Source organism: Ornithodoros turicata, chromosome 2, assembly GCF_037126465.1.
Source record: "Ornithodoros turicata isolate Travis chromosome 2, ASM3712646v1, whole genome shotgun sequence".
NCBI classification, from domain to species: Eukaryota; Metazoa; Arthropoda; class Arachnida; order Ixodida; family Argasidae; genus Ornithodoros; species Ornithodoros turicata.
Window position 1 is genome coordinate 57,326,896 of NC_088202.1, and position 17,990 is coordinate 57,344,885.

The following is a 17,990-nucleotide window of genomic DNA, read 5'->3' on the forward strand; positions in this document are numbered from 1 at the left end:
CCTGAGGCATGTTTAAACGACGCGATGGAGTTTGGCATTTGCTTCATTGCGTCCTTGGAACTGTGGCTTCCATTGCGGTCGATTCCGGAACTATAGTGTCGTTTTACTCCTCGTTCAGCACCGACAATAACGCCGACATCCGACGCGAAGCAGTGTAGTAGTTCCTGTGCAATGTGATGTAATGCGTGGCAAGATCAGGTGATGGATGTTGAAAGTATGCAGAAATTTCCTCTCTGGAAATCGGGAGAAACGTCACTCGGACAGGGCCAATCAGTGCACGCCCTTCGCGTACAAGTCCAATCAGGGACTGGCCGAGTAGCCTTTGGCGAATGATCTACCGATCGGCTGGCATTAGGGATGGTGTATGCAAGTAGCGGAGAGTCTGTTCGGCTTGCGGAATGTTAAGTGTCTGGTTAGCGTCGGGGTGTGTTCGTACAGTCAGGAGCGTAACACCGTGTTCAGCGCGGCATGGTCGCATCAGAACTCACACTGGTAAGTGGAAGTCTGCGTGTTTACCGAATATTTCTTCACTTACTAGGTATATAGAACGCGAAGCAGACGAGTTCAGAGAGAATCGCCGTCGCTACTATTCGTGTGCCTTGCTTACGTCGTCATGATATTACTGTCGCTGGGGCTTCCGTAGCTGCAGAGAGAGGGCGAATCTCTAAAACTCGTTCACTTAATATGTAAGCTGTTTTTGGAAGAGAAACCTGGCCAAGTAGAGCGTGAAGCGGTGCAGAACATTACCGTAGCGGTCTCGTACACATTTCCGGATGGGATAGTCCGTTTAAGCATGCATGTCACATTATGGCCAACACGTCCGCAATATCCTTTTTTAACTTGAATAAAGTCCAGATACAAATAGTCACGGTACTCTTTGGCGCACTGCAAAACACGTACGAAATGCGATAGAATTGCAGCAGGGTGCAGCAGGTGAAGGGCGCTCCAAGCGCTGTGACCGCACGTGTTTTGCATGCGTTGCAACGGCAAACCCGATCATAGGTTCACGTGGGCCTCGCGCGGAAACACGGGTTTCACCTGCCAATGCGTCCACTATACTCTGCGTTCGCTGATTAGTCACTTTACAGTGCCCTCTTGTGAACATCTGATGGCGCCACGCTTTGTCGCCCTTAGCTTCCAAGCATTATCGGCCGCACGCTGCATATGTTCCTCATTTTCCGCCATCGCATCTGCACGTCCTGCAGCAATGGCGGCACATCTGCGAACGTGCCGTACTTGCGCGAATGCTCCGCAGCCACCTGTAACGCTGCAACTCCAAGGGCGTCCGTGTTACCAGACAACATCGACGATATCATGTGAGATGCGCTGTGCGGACACTGAGCGACAAGCGGCTTGGCCGTGTGAGTAAAAGTGTCCGCTCGTTTGTGATAGCCAAGGTCGTGCAGAGGACTTAGTGGTGGTAGGTTCGGATACTACCACCGTCTGTGGGCACTGTCTAAGCTGTAAGGGTAATCAACTGTATACATCACATTTGGCTATAACGCCATTTTCGAGCAATCTTGCTCGTCTTCTTTGTGTTTTTTTTAATTATTAAAGATTTAAAGTGCTCCTGTTGTGTTTGTTTGTTCTGTCATTCCGTCGTTTTCGCTGATTTTGCCTCAGTTATGTGCCAACCTGCCCAGCTTATGCTATTGTTTAAAGTTCTCCTTCGGTTTCCCGCCAGACTTTCTAGACGAATGTCGGCACCGTTCCCCCTGAAGCCGGTTCAGGACGCATACTACCCCTGTCCCCATTCCTTCCTGCTCTCCTCTCTCCATCTATTTACGTCTGTACGCCGATCACAGCAACAGCTACTTCGTCGCACTAACGCGGATTCAAAATGAAGCAAGCATTAGGGAGTTTTAGCACATCGGAAGCGCTCTACGAAAACTATACGATATAGGAAGCTGTCAACTCGTAGAACAGCAATGTGATGTGAGCCGCTTCAAAGGAACCAGGTGCTTTGCTTATCATGTTTTCGGAACCGTTATTGTAGAGGCCTTGAAGGCGTAAGGACAAATGTGCTAAATCTTCCTACTTAACCGGCGGCGCGATGAAAGAACAGACGAGGGGGAGAGTGCGCATCACGAGAGTGAGGAGGGTCCTCTTCGTCTCCTCTTCGTCGTACCGTGACGCGACACGACTACACCGAGTCCCTAAACGTGTGTAAAGAAACGATATTGCATTTAATAATGCATGTTCTTAGTGTTATTTTCCCCTAGACTATTTTGCTCAGTGGACTGAATCAGGCTGTATGCACGTTTGTCACGAACGTGACGGAAGCGTAACTCTAACTTCCAAATATGACACCAAGTTCTACCGCCTTAGTGATGGGCCTGATGTGCATACATGTAAAGGAAGACGCCTCCCCTCCATCCGAAATGCGGGTTGGATACATTACAGTTCTGTTGGAGCACGTAGACGCTACTCTTGTCCATCGAGTTGCGACGACTGACGATAATTCACGGATTTACATTAACCCTTGCAGTGGCTATATCAGTACATATGTCTGTATTGTGTTTTGCTGAAGGTGGAGTGTTCGCAACAACAACTACTTTATTTTGAGATGATGAATGGGGAGTTTCATCGCGAGACGCGAGACTCTACCCCATTGCTGATAGCGATGTGGGGAATGAAATATTCAGACCCTTCACAATAAGGATCGAAGTCCGACTGTGTCCAGAAAGGTCAAAAGAGCTTTGAGCGCAGAGTGTTGGTGGGCTGGATTCGGCCTGGGACCAAGCAATTTTGATAGGGAGAAGAGGCACGTGACAGGTGTCCGCAACATGAGGCACAATATGGATTTCTTGGAATGTGACTGTATATCACATCGAGAGTGGTGAGAAACTTTCTGAAGAGAAATCGTCTGAGTATTATGGTATTCGAATCGGAGCTGATGATGGAATTAGCATCTATACAAGTATCTCCACCTGTATGTCGGGCCTGCGTTATTGCTACTCCACGGACAGTGTTGGCCCAAGCAGCACGCCAATATTGGTCCAGTATGTGCTGCCAATGTGTTCCCTATGGCAAATGTAGCCAGGCTCCACATTGGACCAATATGGGCAGCCTATTGGCAAGCCCACATTGCCCATATTGTGCCAACTCTTCCGTGATAATGTCGACGATGAGTCCGTGTAACAATCATGCATTACCCGGTGAAACTGATGTTGCTTCATTGGTCTTTTTTTGCTTCGTGCGGATGTTATAACTGATCGACGTTGCATCACGTTACAAAAATAATACTGTCCTCGCCGTAAAACCAAGAACAGGAGCAGTCTCCGTCTTGCTCAAGCATCCAGGTGGTCCCAGAGAATATTGCCATTGCCCATATTGCCAAGTTTCAGTCAATATGGGCAAAATCTCAGAAAAAAGGATTCCATATTGACACGTATCACCAATGCTCAGCCAATATGGGACCAATGTTGTGTGGTGCTTTGGGCGGTGCGCTTACCCTCCTATCACGACAACGTTCCCTCGACTCTGACGATACCTGGGGACCTACGTGAAGTGTTGTCATTTCTGGAAGGCAGTTGTTCCTCTGGTCCTAAAGAATCAAGGAATCCAGCAGGCGACGCGATTACTCAGGTTCTTGGGGATGTTCACCGCAGTTCCTCAGACACATCGAGATCAGTATAAGTATTCAGCAAGCAACGCGTCGCAACGACATGTCGATGAGAAGTACGCGTGCCGCATGGCGACGGCACTCAACATGTCGGCTGCATGTGTTTGTTTTTCATGTACGCACGATATACTGGTGTGTTGGTGGGGTTTGATTGCTGAACGATCTCCCTGCTTATAGAGTGGCAATTCACTCCTACATAAATCGTGCGTTCTGGGCCGACTTCATAGGGAGGTCTGACGACATTTGCCTTGGAGCATCTGAAGAACATCCGAGGAAACACCCGAACAGCACGGCTGGTGCTCGAGCACTCGGCGTAGCCAGTCTGACATCGACCTCTGCTGTGTCGAGGGCTGAAACCATCGGAGTGTAATTGCGGCCGGCCGTTGGCAACGGTATCCGGCGTACGAGGTGCTTGGTCGGTAGAGCGCTGCTAATTTTTCAATTACTACTGTATGAATAACGTTGCTCAGTGTTAAAGTACAGGCGTGGATCGTGAGGTAGGTTCCGGATGGCCCGAGACCCCACCCCCCCATTCTCTCCTCACATAGTACATAAGTGAGGCTAGGTAGTGCGCGCAGCACGCTTTCCGAGGCTGGATACCCTCCTCAGAAGAACCCTGGTTCCGTCCCCATAGTAAAGATCGCCCTCAGCTCATACTGTATCTTGATTATAGCTGCAACCGCCGAAGCATTTGAAGCGGCGCCTGTGGGCGCCGCTTCAAATGCTAAAAGCTAAACGGATGTGTTGTCCCATTTCACAAAGAAACAGAAGGAAGTAAGGCATGATGCGACGACTCTTACCTCCCATTTCCCTTGTTCCTTCTTTACCTGGCTCCGCAAGCTTAAACAGAATATGTTCTCTCGGACCATGTGATGAACGACCTTGCACTTGCGAAGGTCTAATAGCGTAGTGTCGGTTGACAATACCTTTCTGTCAAATAAGGACAGGTTACCGACTGGCAAAATTCGTTCCTCCCACTTTTTTCCGTGGAGGACGTCTGTGGACGCTGCGATCAGGGAGCTATCAATCTTTGAAACTCAGTAACATGAAACGTACGAGATAAGGAATTAAGATGCAATTACTTACGGGTGTGTCATCACAAAACTGAGTTCAATATGGTGGTACATAAGAACATGGTGAATGTATTTGTATTGTGCATACATGTTCCGACCGTATGTTCGCACCCTCTGGGGCCCCGAGAGCTTCGCTCGCTATCAAGGGAACCAGTCAGTAGCTTTGGCAGTGCATTGAGTATAAGCTGCCAAATGGTGCCGTGATGATCCACGTAAGGTTTGTCAGCCTATAGGATGGCGCCATGTTGCACGTGCCGTAGGATAATTTTGACTACCTGGGGTTCTTTTGACGTGCGCCGGAAATCTCCGTCACACGGTGCTGGAAGCAATTTTTACACTACGCTCAAGAGCCCCTGATGGCGAAGCGAGAATACGGCGGTACATAAAGAATACGCCACAGAGTACTCGATGTATTTCGTTCTTTTTTCACATTTTCAGTTTCCACTTAGCGCAAACGAAATTCTTGTACGTAGAATACGTTCTTGTGACCGGAAAATGACGCGTGTAATTCAGGAGTGTGACAGTGCATGTTCATTCTCATTGCTGTTGCTCCAAGTGTTGATGCTCAGTCGTGTATCTACGGCGTCTGCCACTTGGTCACCTCACGAAGGCGAGCCTCCAGAGCGCTCTGTCGTGCCGAGGTATGTTGTTTCATTTAAATAGAGCGCAAAATTTAATTGACACGGTGCCTGATAACTAGCCCCGCACCGAGAAACACGTTCACTGGAACGTCAAACGTCAGCCTTCAAATTTGGACGGAATACACAGGAACCCACTATAATGTTCATATCACAGCGCATGACGCGAGCTTTCAATGGAAGATGTTCCTTCAAGCAAAGTCGTTACCCGATCAGTGCAAGTAGAAATTATACAGTGCATGATGGTTACCAGGACCGAATTTTGTATTCGTTTGGATGCGCGTCCTGCGACAACAGCAATGCTTCTAATACTGCTTCATATCATGCTTGAACGTGACCACGCAATGCGCAATATCTTGTACTCGCGAGCTGGCCCCTTCGATAAGCAAATACGACCATGGGAGAAACAGAAAAACTTCTGACGACGGGCCTGTTCCAGGGGATGAGGCGCACCGGAGCCGTGTATTAAAAGGAAACCTGGCCAGTAATGGGTCATGCTTATACCTGAAGCTCCACCCACTTTTTGAGCTGTCTGACCAATGGCGTCTTAAAATACGGGGCGCTATTGATCATCCTATCCTTACCATCTATCCCCCCTCACATCCTAAATAGGCGGCGCCATTTTGGGTGGCAAGTGAATGGTATAGAATTGAAACGGAAACTCCTTTCAATTTGCAAAACTAGTGGCTTTCTGTGCCACCTAGACGACGCAATGCACGTCGGGAATTGTGGTCTTCTAGCCGTTGTTGTTCCAGTGACGGCAGAACCACTTGCTTGTACACATCCTGCCATCGGTACAATTTTATAAATTAAGAACATGTGTAGTTAGGATAAAAAAGAAAATGTTTATATCCATAAGATTCAATTGTTTCTTTTCAAATTGTGCAGCGCAGTGCCATTTTCCTTATTATTTTATTGCGATTGCCGTGGAGGCCTAACAAAGACGACAAAACGTATTAATTTCGGATAGATATTGACAGTGGAGCACAAGTCGAAACCTATTTTGAAGAAACTGATAAGAGGATGTACGTCTGCAGTGTAAAATCAATGTGGTGTGTGAAAAACTTTTGTCACGAAATTCTCGCTTCTCCGTGTTTATTTTCGTCGCCATTTTGGGTGGCAGTCAGGCGTCATGGCGGCCTCCGTGGTGAAAAGCAAACCAATGAGGGGTGCGCAAATGTGATTGACAGGTGGAGCCTCTTTTTGGGGCTCCTCCCAATGGCCAGACTCCCTTTAATACAGGGCTTCGAGGCGGAGAAAACATCCATCGACAGCCGCAGCAGAGAAAAGCAACGAGCGAAAGTAGCAAGAAGAAGGTAGCAGAAAGATGACAAGAGGGTGTCGCGGGATGAAGCTGAACACTGGAAAATGAGGAATCTCATATTGGGAACTCACCACTTCGAGGCCATTACTGTCTTCTCGCATAACGATGGAAGCCCCTTGCGTCGAGTCCTTGTACAGATTGCTCTGTATGATCCTTGCATCAATCTGTGACGCAAGGACGTAAAATACACCGCATTGTAATGTTTTAACGTTACATATCATAATGTTACCATAGAACGCTATTAACACAGCATTGATAAATAATAACATAACGTCATCAAGAGTACTTCGCTACCTATCGTGTTACTCGATCTCCGTAATCAATGCACTATAAAACATCAGGCATTTCCAAACGTAAAACAAGCAAATGAACGAATTGTCCTTCACCAATGTCATAATTCATCAAAGAAGAAGTATGCAATGTTGAGTGTGCTTCCGCGAAATCGTGGTGGTGGAGGGGATGGGGGTGGGGGTGGGGGCGACACATGTTGATTGAAAAAGAAAGAGAGGAAAGGATAGTCCGAGACAGGCCGACTTGCTATTCCCTACAAAAAAAAAAAAAGAAATAGGATGGACACACCCATATACCTAAAAAGTGGACTCAGGAGTGGTGGAGAGCACGGAGGCATGAAGGAAGCGCAAAAGGGTGGTCGTGACCGCACTCTCAGCTGTCTGCTGACCTCCATTCGGAGTCAGTATTGTTTCAAGGCCATGCCACACTAGGCCGACTTTTATTCGCCGCCTGCGGATCTCAACGCGACACCGACGACGACTACAACCGTCGGCCCACACGAAGCTGGCCAATTTCAAAGTCACACTAGGACGACAACGATAGCTGACACAAACAACTGAATATGTCGGCCTAGTGTTGAAAACGGGAGGCCTATTTGGGGGAACCCCTATTTGCGGGAAAACTTATTTGTTGAAAACAGGAAGCGTACATCTTTGTTTTTTGTGACGTCACAAGAAACCCGTACGCCTCCCGCTTTCAACAAATCAGGGCAGATAACGATATCATTCGGCATGGTGGTTGGCTAGGAGCGTGCTACGCGGTGAAGTTCATTTTTAAGATTGCAGGTGCAGCATTTCTGGCAAGATAGAATTACCTTAGCTTACATAGGTTGCCGAACACGATCTAGCTATTTTCTCACATTAAATATGTTACCCTCTTGGTATGTGAGCCACATAAAATCAACAAACAATAATATTGCTCGGGCGTCACTGTATACCAATATGCTTACTAATGCTCTTTGCACACACTTACTTGATGCCGGTATACAGGCGATCAACTTACGAGCGGTTGATTGTGCACAGCGTTTGACATGTTTAAGGAAAAGTTAAAGGTAAGATATGCCGATTTTGAAGTGTCGCAGAACTGAGCGATACTCGCGCTGTGTGTTCATTACCGAACACTGAATATGTGTGCGAAATATCTTGCTCCAACAGTTCGTAGTTTTTTAGAAAACAGTTTTTTTAGTTCCCACGACCGGCCGTCAGACCGTCGGCAAACCCTGCGCACGGGCGCACCGACGTCACTGCTCTCGGTTTATCTGTCTTTGGCTTGGCATGGACTCTTGGCTTGGCTGCTTGGCTTCTTTCGTTTCCTCCTCTGTGCATCGTACATAAGCGGACAGCTGTTATGTTGTTGCTAAGCCGGAAACAAAGCATGTGAATGTTTTTTTTGGCACAGCGTCGTTTGGAAAGTGCACTTCCTTGTTCTGACCTTGCCTTTTATGGGCTGGAGCGATATGATTCGTGAATATGCCACGGCGAAGTTGTCGAAGATGCGACAGTGCTACGCTGTTAGAACAATGCACCTGAGCATTCAAGTGTTACCTATTATCAGCTGCCAAAAGACCAAGCACTGCGAAGCTCTTGGCTGACAGTGGTGCCTGCTAATTTCCACTGCAAGGATTTCGTCCACGAATGTTATCATAGGTTACGCGCGACTCCAAAGGCAATTTGGAATCTCGACACGAAATCGTCTGATGAAAATCTGAGATCTCCGACACACAAATTTTGAACGTGCCACGGACGATCAAGGCAAAAAACGGGAGCAAAAAGGTAAGTCGAGGTTCAGATATAAAAATAGCAAGCTTCATGAATCGATTGTGCAGCTGTCCTACTGCGCTTACTCTGATATAACCACGATTAACAACACAATAGTACTATTGATAATCTAACTTCTGAATTATCACAGGTGCACGCTGAAGGCGGAAATGAAGCATGATCTGGCTTGCATCTGGTCATGAAGAAATTGCTGACAAGTTAGTTGCAGTCCACCTCCACCAACAGGTATGACAATGTGATGTTATAATTTCAGTATTCATCTATGTTCAACTTTTCATGTGCACTCGCATTCAGACATCTTGACACCACTTTTAAATCTGCCCTCAGAGTTACAACCTGTGCTTTCAGGGTGGAAAACAAAGGTCGCCATTCCGATTAGCTGCTATCTCCCAGTTCAAGCACTTTTGTTTCTGGACACTGGTTCCTGTGGATGGGGCGTTGCAAGCTTCACTGTCTGATATAGAAGGTACGTTACATTAGTTCAGTTAATTTGTCTTTTGCACATTTTTGTTACTGTTAGCTGGATTACTGTTGGACATACAATCCTTTGACACACCGAAGCTGATGTTGCCTCTGATAACGTTTTAGAATTTTCAGTGTCATCAACGTCCATTGAGGAAGGTGCCTTTACTATCTGTGAATCTTTAATTGAAGAATGGCCCAGAATTCACGTTAACATTGTCTACTCTTATTAATTCACTGTCTGTGTTCTGAGAGCTAAGAAAAATGGAAACTATTTATTTGTCACAACTTCACACTGGATGTGGTACTGGCTTGACATGTAAGCTAAAATACCTGGATTCTACAATAATTGTGTTCAACTTGGTGCATTACCGTGGGCAATGCCACATTCACTACATTTTTAGTGGGTCCGGTGCACAAGTACTGTGTGCATACTGCATACATACATACTGTTCGATAGGCAAAAATACCTGAGCGGCGCTGTGTAGTCTTTTTACCCAAAGTCCACACTCTTACTGCAAAGTCACAGTATGCAGAACAGCAATGTGCAGGTATGCTGCGATAGAGATTCACAACAGAAAGAAGACTGTTGAGAGCATCTAAATTTTAATGAGACGAGACTTTCGTGCGCAAGGCTGCTCTTGTTAATGTCTAACATGAAGTTACAAAATCCCAGAATATATAAAACATGTTGTAATGTAGAGAGCGAGGGGTGGTACAGACATAAAGATAATTATATAATCATATATAATAAAATAAAAAGGGGGTACAACTTCCTTCTCAACACAACTCGACAACTCAATAACTCTACTTATTCTCTACCTTGCAACATGTCATATATTCTGGAATTTTGTAACTTGATGTCAGACATCAAGAAGTACAGCCTTCTGTGCAAAAGTATTCTTTCTGTTGTGCACAATCATTATACAGTAAATGCGACTATCCATTTCTTGTCATTAAATGCTTTTCCTTTCTTTCTTTCTTTTTTTCTGCAGTGATGAGCATCCATAAGGACACATGCCAGAAAGGGAGTCTCTTTGGGATGACAAACCCTCATCACCTCATGAGGATACAATGGTTGACGAATGGTTCTCAAGCACATCGAAACTTCCAACAAATAATTCATGAAAAAGCCAGTCAGTGCTATCACCAGGAATTGAACGTGGACCGTCCTGCTACCAGTCAGAGATGAGTGGCGTAGCTACGGGGGGGCTAGGGGGGGCTCGAGCCCCCCCTACCTGCCACGGACCGACCCACACAAATCGTGCAAATCCGAGAACATAATATATCGGGGGGGGGGGGGGGGACCAGTGTGACTATCGCGAAAGTTCTTGCAGTTCATGGCGTCTATCTAAGAAGCACTCTTGAATGGTTTTCAAAGTATGAGCTTTTCAAAATATTTCCAATCTCGTGACACCACTTCATTGGTCATGACAGCCTATACATGTAATCGTACTGTGTACGTCTAAATCAACTATTTTCGTTCCCTTTTTTAATCCTCAGTGTGCAGTGTGCACAAGTATGTGTGTGTTGTCCACACAGGATCAGCGGGGGGGGGGGGCGAGTTTTCATATCGAGCCCCCCCCTACCTTTGAGGTCTGGCTACGCCACTGGAGATGTTACATTTCAGGCGCTCATTGACTTTTGGTGAATTACTTGTTGACTTTGTCCCAAGGTGGAGCTCGCTACAGCTCATTTGCTATCTGTTAATGTTGTGGCGTGTGTTGCGTTTTTCTCTTTGTGTGTTCCAGGCTCAGAACGGTCAGGTACGTTTCATTTAGACATGGCAAACATAAAGTGGTGTTTCTCAACACAACTTAGCAGTGGTCTTCATGCATTACTGCTACGGCCATTAAGCGTGAATAGAAACCTGCACATTATCCATGATGCAAAACCCCAAGACTAGGGAACACGAAGGGACAGACACAAACATGTCCCTTTGTGTTCCCTAGTCTCGGGGTTTTACATATGCATCATCTTCACCAGCTCGCTTGCTTGCAGCCATTTTTTTCTGCACATTATGTTCACTCTACTTTTATCGTGTGCTATATAATCTTGTTCAAGTTCTGTCAAACAACCTGTAATGCTATAAAAAAATTCAGTACACTGTTTGTGTGGGTTGAATGGTAGCGCATGAATGCAGGAAGGAAATTGTCATGTTATGGCAAGTGTTTACGTATTGTACATTTAACTACTAATTTTATTGGTTAGCTTTCGCTGGCGTATCATGTCAAGCCATGTTATATTAATTTGGAACATGTTCTTCTTAGTAGCCAGAGCAGTTGATACACAGAGAGAACATAGCCCGTGTGTGTTTGTCTTTTCCACCGCAGCCCTTGGGTTTCCTCCCTGATGGCTACACATGTCAGGGATAGGTTTCAGAACCGGTATTTCCCGCCAAGTGTGAATTGCTTTTCAGGGGATCATCACGCTGGCAGATGAAACATATGGTTTAAATTATTTGCAGGACAGGAATTGCGCAGCTTCACACAAATACTACTACTACGACGTAAGAGTGGTTTCAAATCTAGCTTTTTTGTGTTCCTGACATTATCGCACAAGATGTAGTATCCACTATGATCCTTTATGTGGGGGGTATGTACAGTGCAATCAACAGATGCTATTTACAAATCTGTTTTCTACTGTGTTGAAATGGGGTAGTTTGTATCTGAGAGCCATAGTGAAACACAGGCCCTCGAGAAACATGGCAACACATTGCAGGGACTCTGGATGCTGCCTAAATTTCCAGAACACACAGCTCAAGGCAGCGGTTACATAACAAGTGGTTAGAGAAATCCTAGATAGTTGCATCCGTAAGCAGTCCGCTGTTGGATTTGCTTCTGTCAGAGATACGTTATCTCAAAGGGAACGCACGGACACACTCAGAATGATACTAGAGCTGCCTGTGAAATAGAATGAGGAGAGGGGAAGATATATAACCCTTTTTCTTGTCTGTTATTCTATTGGTTAAATTGTCATTTTCTTAGCAGCATATGTGTGTATATTCCAGAGTCTGCTAATAAATATATCAGTTTAGAGCTAGCAGTCGCATTGTAGATGTCTCATCCTGTTCTTGGTTGCTTGTGATTCACTATGGCCATGCTTGCTATTGCAAAAACACAAAACAAAAAAAGACAATAGAAAAACACGGAAAGAGCGACCTAAAAAGCTGCCTGTTCTAGTGCTCACATGGAGGCAATGCAATGAGGTAACATGTTCCATTCATGAACTGTGCATAGTAGTACATATCACAACGGCAACCGATTATTCAGATTTTTTTTTTTGTAAGTACTTTACTTGTTGACATTAATATTTGCACCAGGTCACAACATTGTTGATTTATGGAAAATGTAAATAAATATATTTATTTGCTTGCCAAACAATGCACAAATGTCTTCTTTTCTAGTGAGATATTCCCTGTTCACCAGACATAAATGTGGAAAAGTTAAAGGGGCACAATGATGGTGGAGTCTAGCGTTGCTTTTTGCCACTTCACATATATGCACTGTTATTCGTGTGCACATGTAGGAATAGGAAGGTAGAGGATGCGTATAAAAAAATTTCGTATGCAGCCACACATATGGTTCAGAAGATTAATTAGATGATGTCCAAGCATATATAATTGTGCTTCATGTGCAATGGGTATGCTAACGGATTGCTTCCATGAAGCCTTTTTATTTATTTTTTATAAATTCTTTTTATAAATGTTATTTTTGATTTTATGTAAATTTCATATTACATATTGTATACTTATATTTTTATAAATTTTATAAACTAAAAACTCAAGTTACACGGCCCCTGTAAGGGTGCCCTTTGCAAATGGTTTGGTAACGTGTCTCGAACTGTAAAGGTAAGAGGCAATCGAGAATGCTGCAGACAAGGTTGCAACTTACATATTGCTTATCACGTCCTACATACAAAGTGATTTGTACAATAATTCCTGAGCACGGAATTAATCCCGAGGCTGGCCAGTGATGTCACCCAGGACGACAAGTCACATAATTGCCTTTAACACTTTTACACCCCATGGGCTGAGTTGTGAATTGAAAGAGCACTCTACAGAAGGATAAGGTGCACCTGATTTCTAGGATCTATGCTATGCCCTAACTCTTCAGACGCCACATTTCTAAGTGGCAATATGTGCTCTGGTACTTCTTTTGCGTCTGCATAGTGTGCAACCACATGGCTACTGGAGCTTTCGTGTGCATGTTTTTGTGCGACGGTGTTCATTACAAACAATATCCAGATGTTAGACATAAAATGCAGTAGTTTGTAGCGTACCACACAACGCAGCGTGACATGGGAGTGTGTGATTCAAAGAAAGCTTCTGGAAAATGCACAGAATCCCACAAAAAGTTTAAAATGTGATTTGTATTTCGTTTTACGTCTTTCGTCGTCACATACCATCGTCGACGCTTTTGCACATTGATAAATCGTACGTAAAACTTGTCCCATAGCAGTATGCGGTTTCTCAAATATATAGCACAATTTTCCTGCAGTAATAAAACGCTGTCGGCATTTTCTTGCTGACACGGCTGTCGAAACGTCAGCCTCTACAATGGGCAAGTGCTGTAAAGGGGCTAACGCAGACGCGACTTGATACAAATTGTACGTGCTCACGAAACACAAACGACGAATTCCAGTCACAACATCGCACACAGCGAATGAGTTCGCAGCTGCTGCACTGTTTACTTATCGCGGAACGGTGGATCGGTAGTTATCCCGGCTGTCCGCCATCTTCAAGCACAGATACGTGAAGCCGCGAGAAGCCGTAGCTGAAATCCACTGACAAGTACGAAGGCGCGTAAACGTCACAATGCCCGTTCGGGTGCATCTACGTCATAAAAATGGCTGCGCCCATGTGTGTTTCGGAATGAGTTACCTATTTTTTTGACATGGTACTGTACCGAACTGAGAGAATGAACGTGTATTTTGGGGAGAGCTGGATGTGGGCTTTCAGAATATCACAACCGTTTCGACTATTTGGGATATCGGCATAGCTGACCTTTAAGCTATGTTACCACTGCCGGGTGTGCGCTCTCAGAGAGGGAAGCGGCGAACGGGGAACGGCGAGATTGTCTACACCGAGGTTCGCCGTACTGTCGAGATAAACCGACGAGGGCGAGGGAAGCGAGACTTCCATGCGCGCTACGAGGCAATCGTTTGTTTTCACGCGCCATGGGCCATCGCTTTGTCCTCCGCTTCGGTTGGTTGGTCGCTGCCGTCTGCCGTCGTCAGTGGCGCAACGAGCGACTGCTTGGACGGCGCCAGAGAACGGGCCTCCGGCGTCCTCCAAGTGACGTTTCTGCCGTTGTGGGCGCGGTTCCGGACTCCCGCCCGGCAGTGCGAACGCGCGTTTACATAAATCCTGTAAATGTTTCATTGCGGAGGTAATCTCACACGGGATGATTCTTCCTGAGGAACTCTCTCCAAGAATAAGCATATTAAACGTAGCTTTTCGTTTCGCATAGTCAAACGCTTTGTAAGTGAAGCCGTCGCGTGGCTGGAAGAATAGAAGCAAGGGGTAGGCAACAACAGTAACCCCTATTTCCTGTGAGACCTAAGCTTTGGTATAGTATGCCGACAGCTACGGGTATCTATTCTTCATGGAGGCATAGGCCCTGACAAAAGCGTTAGCAAACATTATGCCACATGATAGCTCATGTTGATGACTCGATGAGTGGTCGCTTACGATGGCAGTTGCACCATCATAGACCACAGGGAAAACTGATCAATCCGTCGAGAGTATGCAGACGGCAAAAAGTTTGAGGCTAGGATTCGCGGATATCTCGAACAAAATATTGTAACTGCAGAAAAAGAGTATTGTCTTCGAAATATTCTGACTGGAAAATTATTAAATGCACAGATGCGCTATGTGCGTTAAATTATGCCTTAAATGTGCATCCTCTCAAGATAAATATCAGTGTCAAAATAATAGATATTGGTTGTAATGCGATATGCTACGTGAAGGTACATAAATATTGACTGTCTTTAGACACATTCGGAAACCAGATGCCTGCAGTAAGGTGCCTGCGGTGCGGAAAAGCAGCGGAAAGTAATTACGTTACTTTTATTTGGTAGCGGTAGCGGTATCGCGTTACTTTTCAAAATTTGTAGCGACGCTAGCATTGGGCTACCTTTTTGTGGAGTAGCGAGTAGCGGTATTTCGTTGCTTGGTTTTGGTAGCGGGTACAACACTGGCGGTATGATAGGAATCGGCGTTGTGGAGAACACAATCGGCGGATCAGCTCGTGTCGGTCGTGTCGTATTGTCGCTTGTTGGTGTCGCTGTAGTGTGATACGCGGCCGACGCCAACAAAAACAACTTCGCTGAAAATGTTGGACGGAAATTGGTGTCGCGTCGTCGTAGTGTGACACGTCCAATCGTTTCGTGTACGACACTACCGGTTGGGGATACGTTCCGCCACGTGTTGGAGATTACACACAAGTGTATCGCAAGCTACGGGACGGATCCACCACTAGTACGGGACAATATATCCATACCACGGGACGGATGAAATTGCACAGCCGTGCTGTGCAAAGTGATTCGCAGTGGACGGCGCTATTTGACGCAGCTTGGAATTCCGTACGCACAAAACAGGTGTAGCAAAGGGATGAGGAAGCACGCGTCGTGCTCCCTTTGCAGTTGTTCGAGGCCGTCACTTTACCATGCGAATCGCAAAATTGTAGCACGCAAAATACCACACTGGAATAGTGAAGTGGAACCCGATTAGAAAGAGGTTAGGATGCAGCGCTTTTTCAAATCCGTTCTGTGGCATTCTGTGGCAACATGCCACCACGCCGGAAGGCGAACCGCTCAGAAATAGCGCACCACCACCACATTCTGTGGCTTAACAGCGGAAGCCGAACTTTTGTACTTTGAATTATTATAGAAGTGCGGTGGTCACCTGACCCTACATTTACATAGGGCCAGTGGAAGTTTTCCCGAAGTAACACACTTGCCGTGCAGAGCAGAACTAAAGCCCTTGACAACATATTTCATGCTGCTGTAAAGCGAAATACCGAATGCGCGTAAAGATACCAAACACTTTCTTCCATATTTTTTTAAGTTTACTTATCAAGTTATCAACCTTCTTGCTCTTTGACTGGCTAGGCGAAACATGTATTAAGCGAGAAGGAAACACACAGAGTGCAACAGCTATGGGTGTAGCCATAGAGATACTGGTTGTGGTCGAACGATATTAGCAATCGTCCGTTCCTGTATTCTCGCATACCCCCTTAAGATAAGCGGCTGAAAAAATGTGCTTTGCTTACTATATGCTCCGTCTCAAGGCCATCTTTGAGTACACTCAGGGACAAATCCTTCGTGAGAACTGACGCAGGCTTCAAATTTAGAACGATGTCGTTGTCAATACGTAGGACTCTATCAGGATCCAAGCTCCTGCCATCCAATAAGGCAGGATAGACAACATACTCTGCATATTAAGAGGTCACGTTGGTTACAGGTTGTACACTCACATCAAAGGCAGATGCAAGAACCAAGAGAGACGTCATCGTCTCTTCCTCTACTGAACTGGGCAAAACTGTGCTTGTGCGGCTCCGTATTCTCTGTCGTACCAAGAAACAAGATGTCCACGTAATGTGAAGAAACCATGAAATCAAGAAAACAAACTCGATTGCTTTTGCACTTCCAGGTGATGATAAAGTCAGTTTTGTGAGTTTCCCGCTGTCCTGTGCCATTGATAGCCTTGCACACATAAATACACACAGTGCTCTTGTCACGGTTCCAGCTCTGTCTTAGTATTTTGGTTCTTGCAAGTATATTTATATTCATTAATAACGGGAATCATACTTTCCTCTTACTAATAATTGTAAGTTTATATTCCGATAATTAAAGTTATATTACCTCGCGTATTCAGTGCTTGACGAGGATTATGCTTGCTTACCATCCGGTACGTCGCCTAGACCTCTCGTAAAAAACAAGCAAACATAGATCGCTGACAACAGCGCTGAGCCTGGACAGTACAACGTCTTCATTGTTGCCGTACAAAACGAACCCTGAAGCGTCAATCTCGAAGATCGAAACAACTGTGCAACTAAAAGTAGTTCTGAAACAGAAACAATAAATAAATAAATAAATAAATAAATGCTAAGTCACGTTTTCCCGAACATACAATTTTTTATATATGCAGTTTCTTCTTGTTTGGTAACCTTTGTGGGTTTGCGAGTATAGGGGGCTATCACAATTTCGTCGCAACATACTGTATCATAATACCACAGCTCAATGCAGAATAGGATGGCATATACGCAAGCAAGCCGGTCGACGAACTCCGTCATACTTGAAGCCTGTGTCTGCGCAAACAAACAAACAAACACATACACACACACGAAGTGAGTCTCGTCTGTGCAGTTGTTTGCCCAGACTCATGCTTCAAGTATGACGGAGCTCAATGCAGAACTTTTCTTAACGAGGCTGATCAAGTGCGTACTTACCTTTCTGTTCCTTAACAAATGAGAAAACCAGCAGCGCTGCCTGGATTAGTCTCCCATGCAGTTTAGCGCATGAAAGAACAGATGTTCGTATTCAGATGACTACCGCTGCTTGGCCTGCTGTACTTACGCCATTTTCACAGCACCGAAAAGGTCAATTCAAGAAAACTGTTAGCTGTGAGACAACTACATCTATTCACATGCTTCTGTTTTGTTTTGTTTTTGATTTTCTGAACAATTCGAGAAACACCAATGTTCCGGAAGTCTTTCAGTTAGGTCAAAAAAGCAGCAGCTTGCATGTGAAATTGTGTTCGAGGAGCTATCTATCTCTCATGACAATTGCATTGTT

General features: G+C 45.4%; 1 protein-coding gene across 1 annotated transcript; it reads right to left on the minus strand.

Moving 5' to 3' along the window:
* Positions 1-4,425: 4,425 nt before the first annotated feature.
* Positions 4,426-17,750, minus strand: LOC135383536 (uncharacterized; the record flags this gene model as incomplete). Its single annotated transcript, XM_064612952.1, is given in 5 exon segments — positions 4,426-4,555; positions 6,732-6,824; positions 16,466-16,626; positions 17,098-17,259; positions 17,645-17,750. Coding segments are annotated over 4 exon segments (475 nt in total), but the record flags the coding sequence as incomplete, so codon positions are not given.
* Between the last annotated feature and the right edge of the window lie 240 nt (positions 17,751-17,990).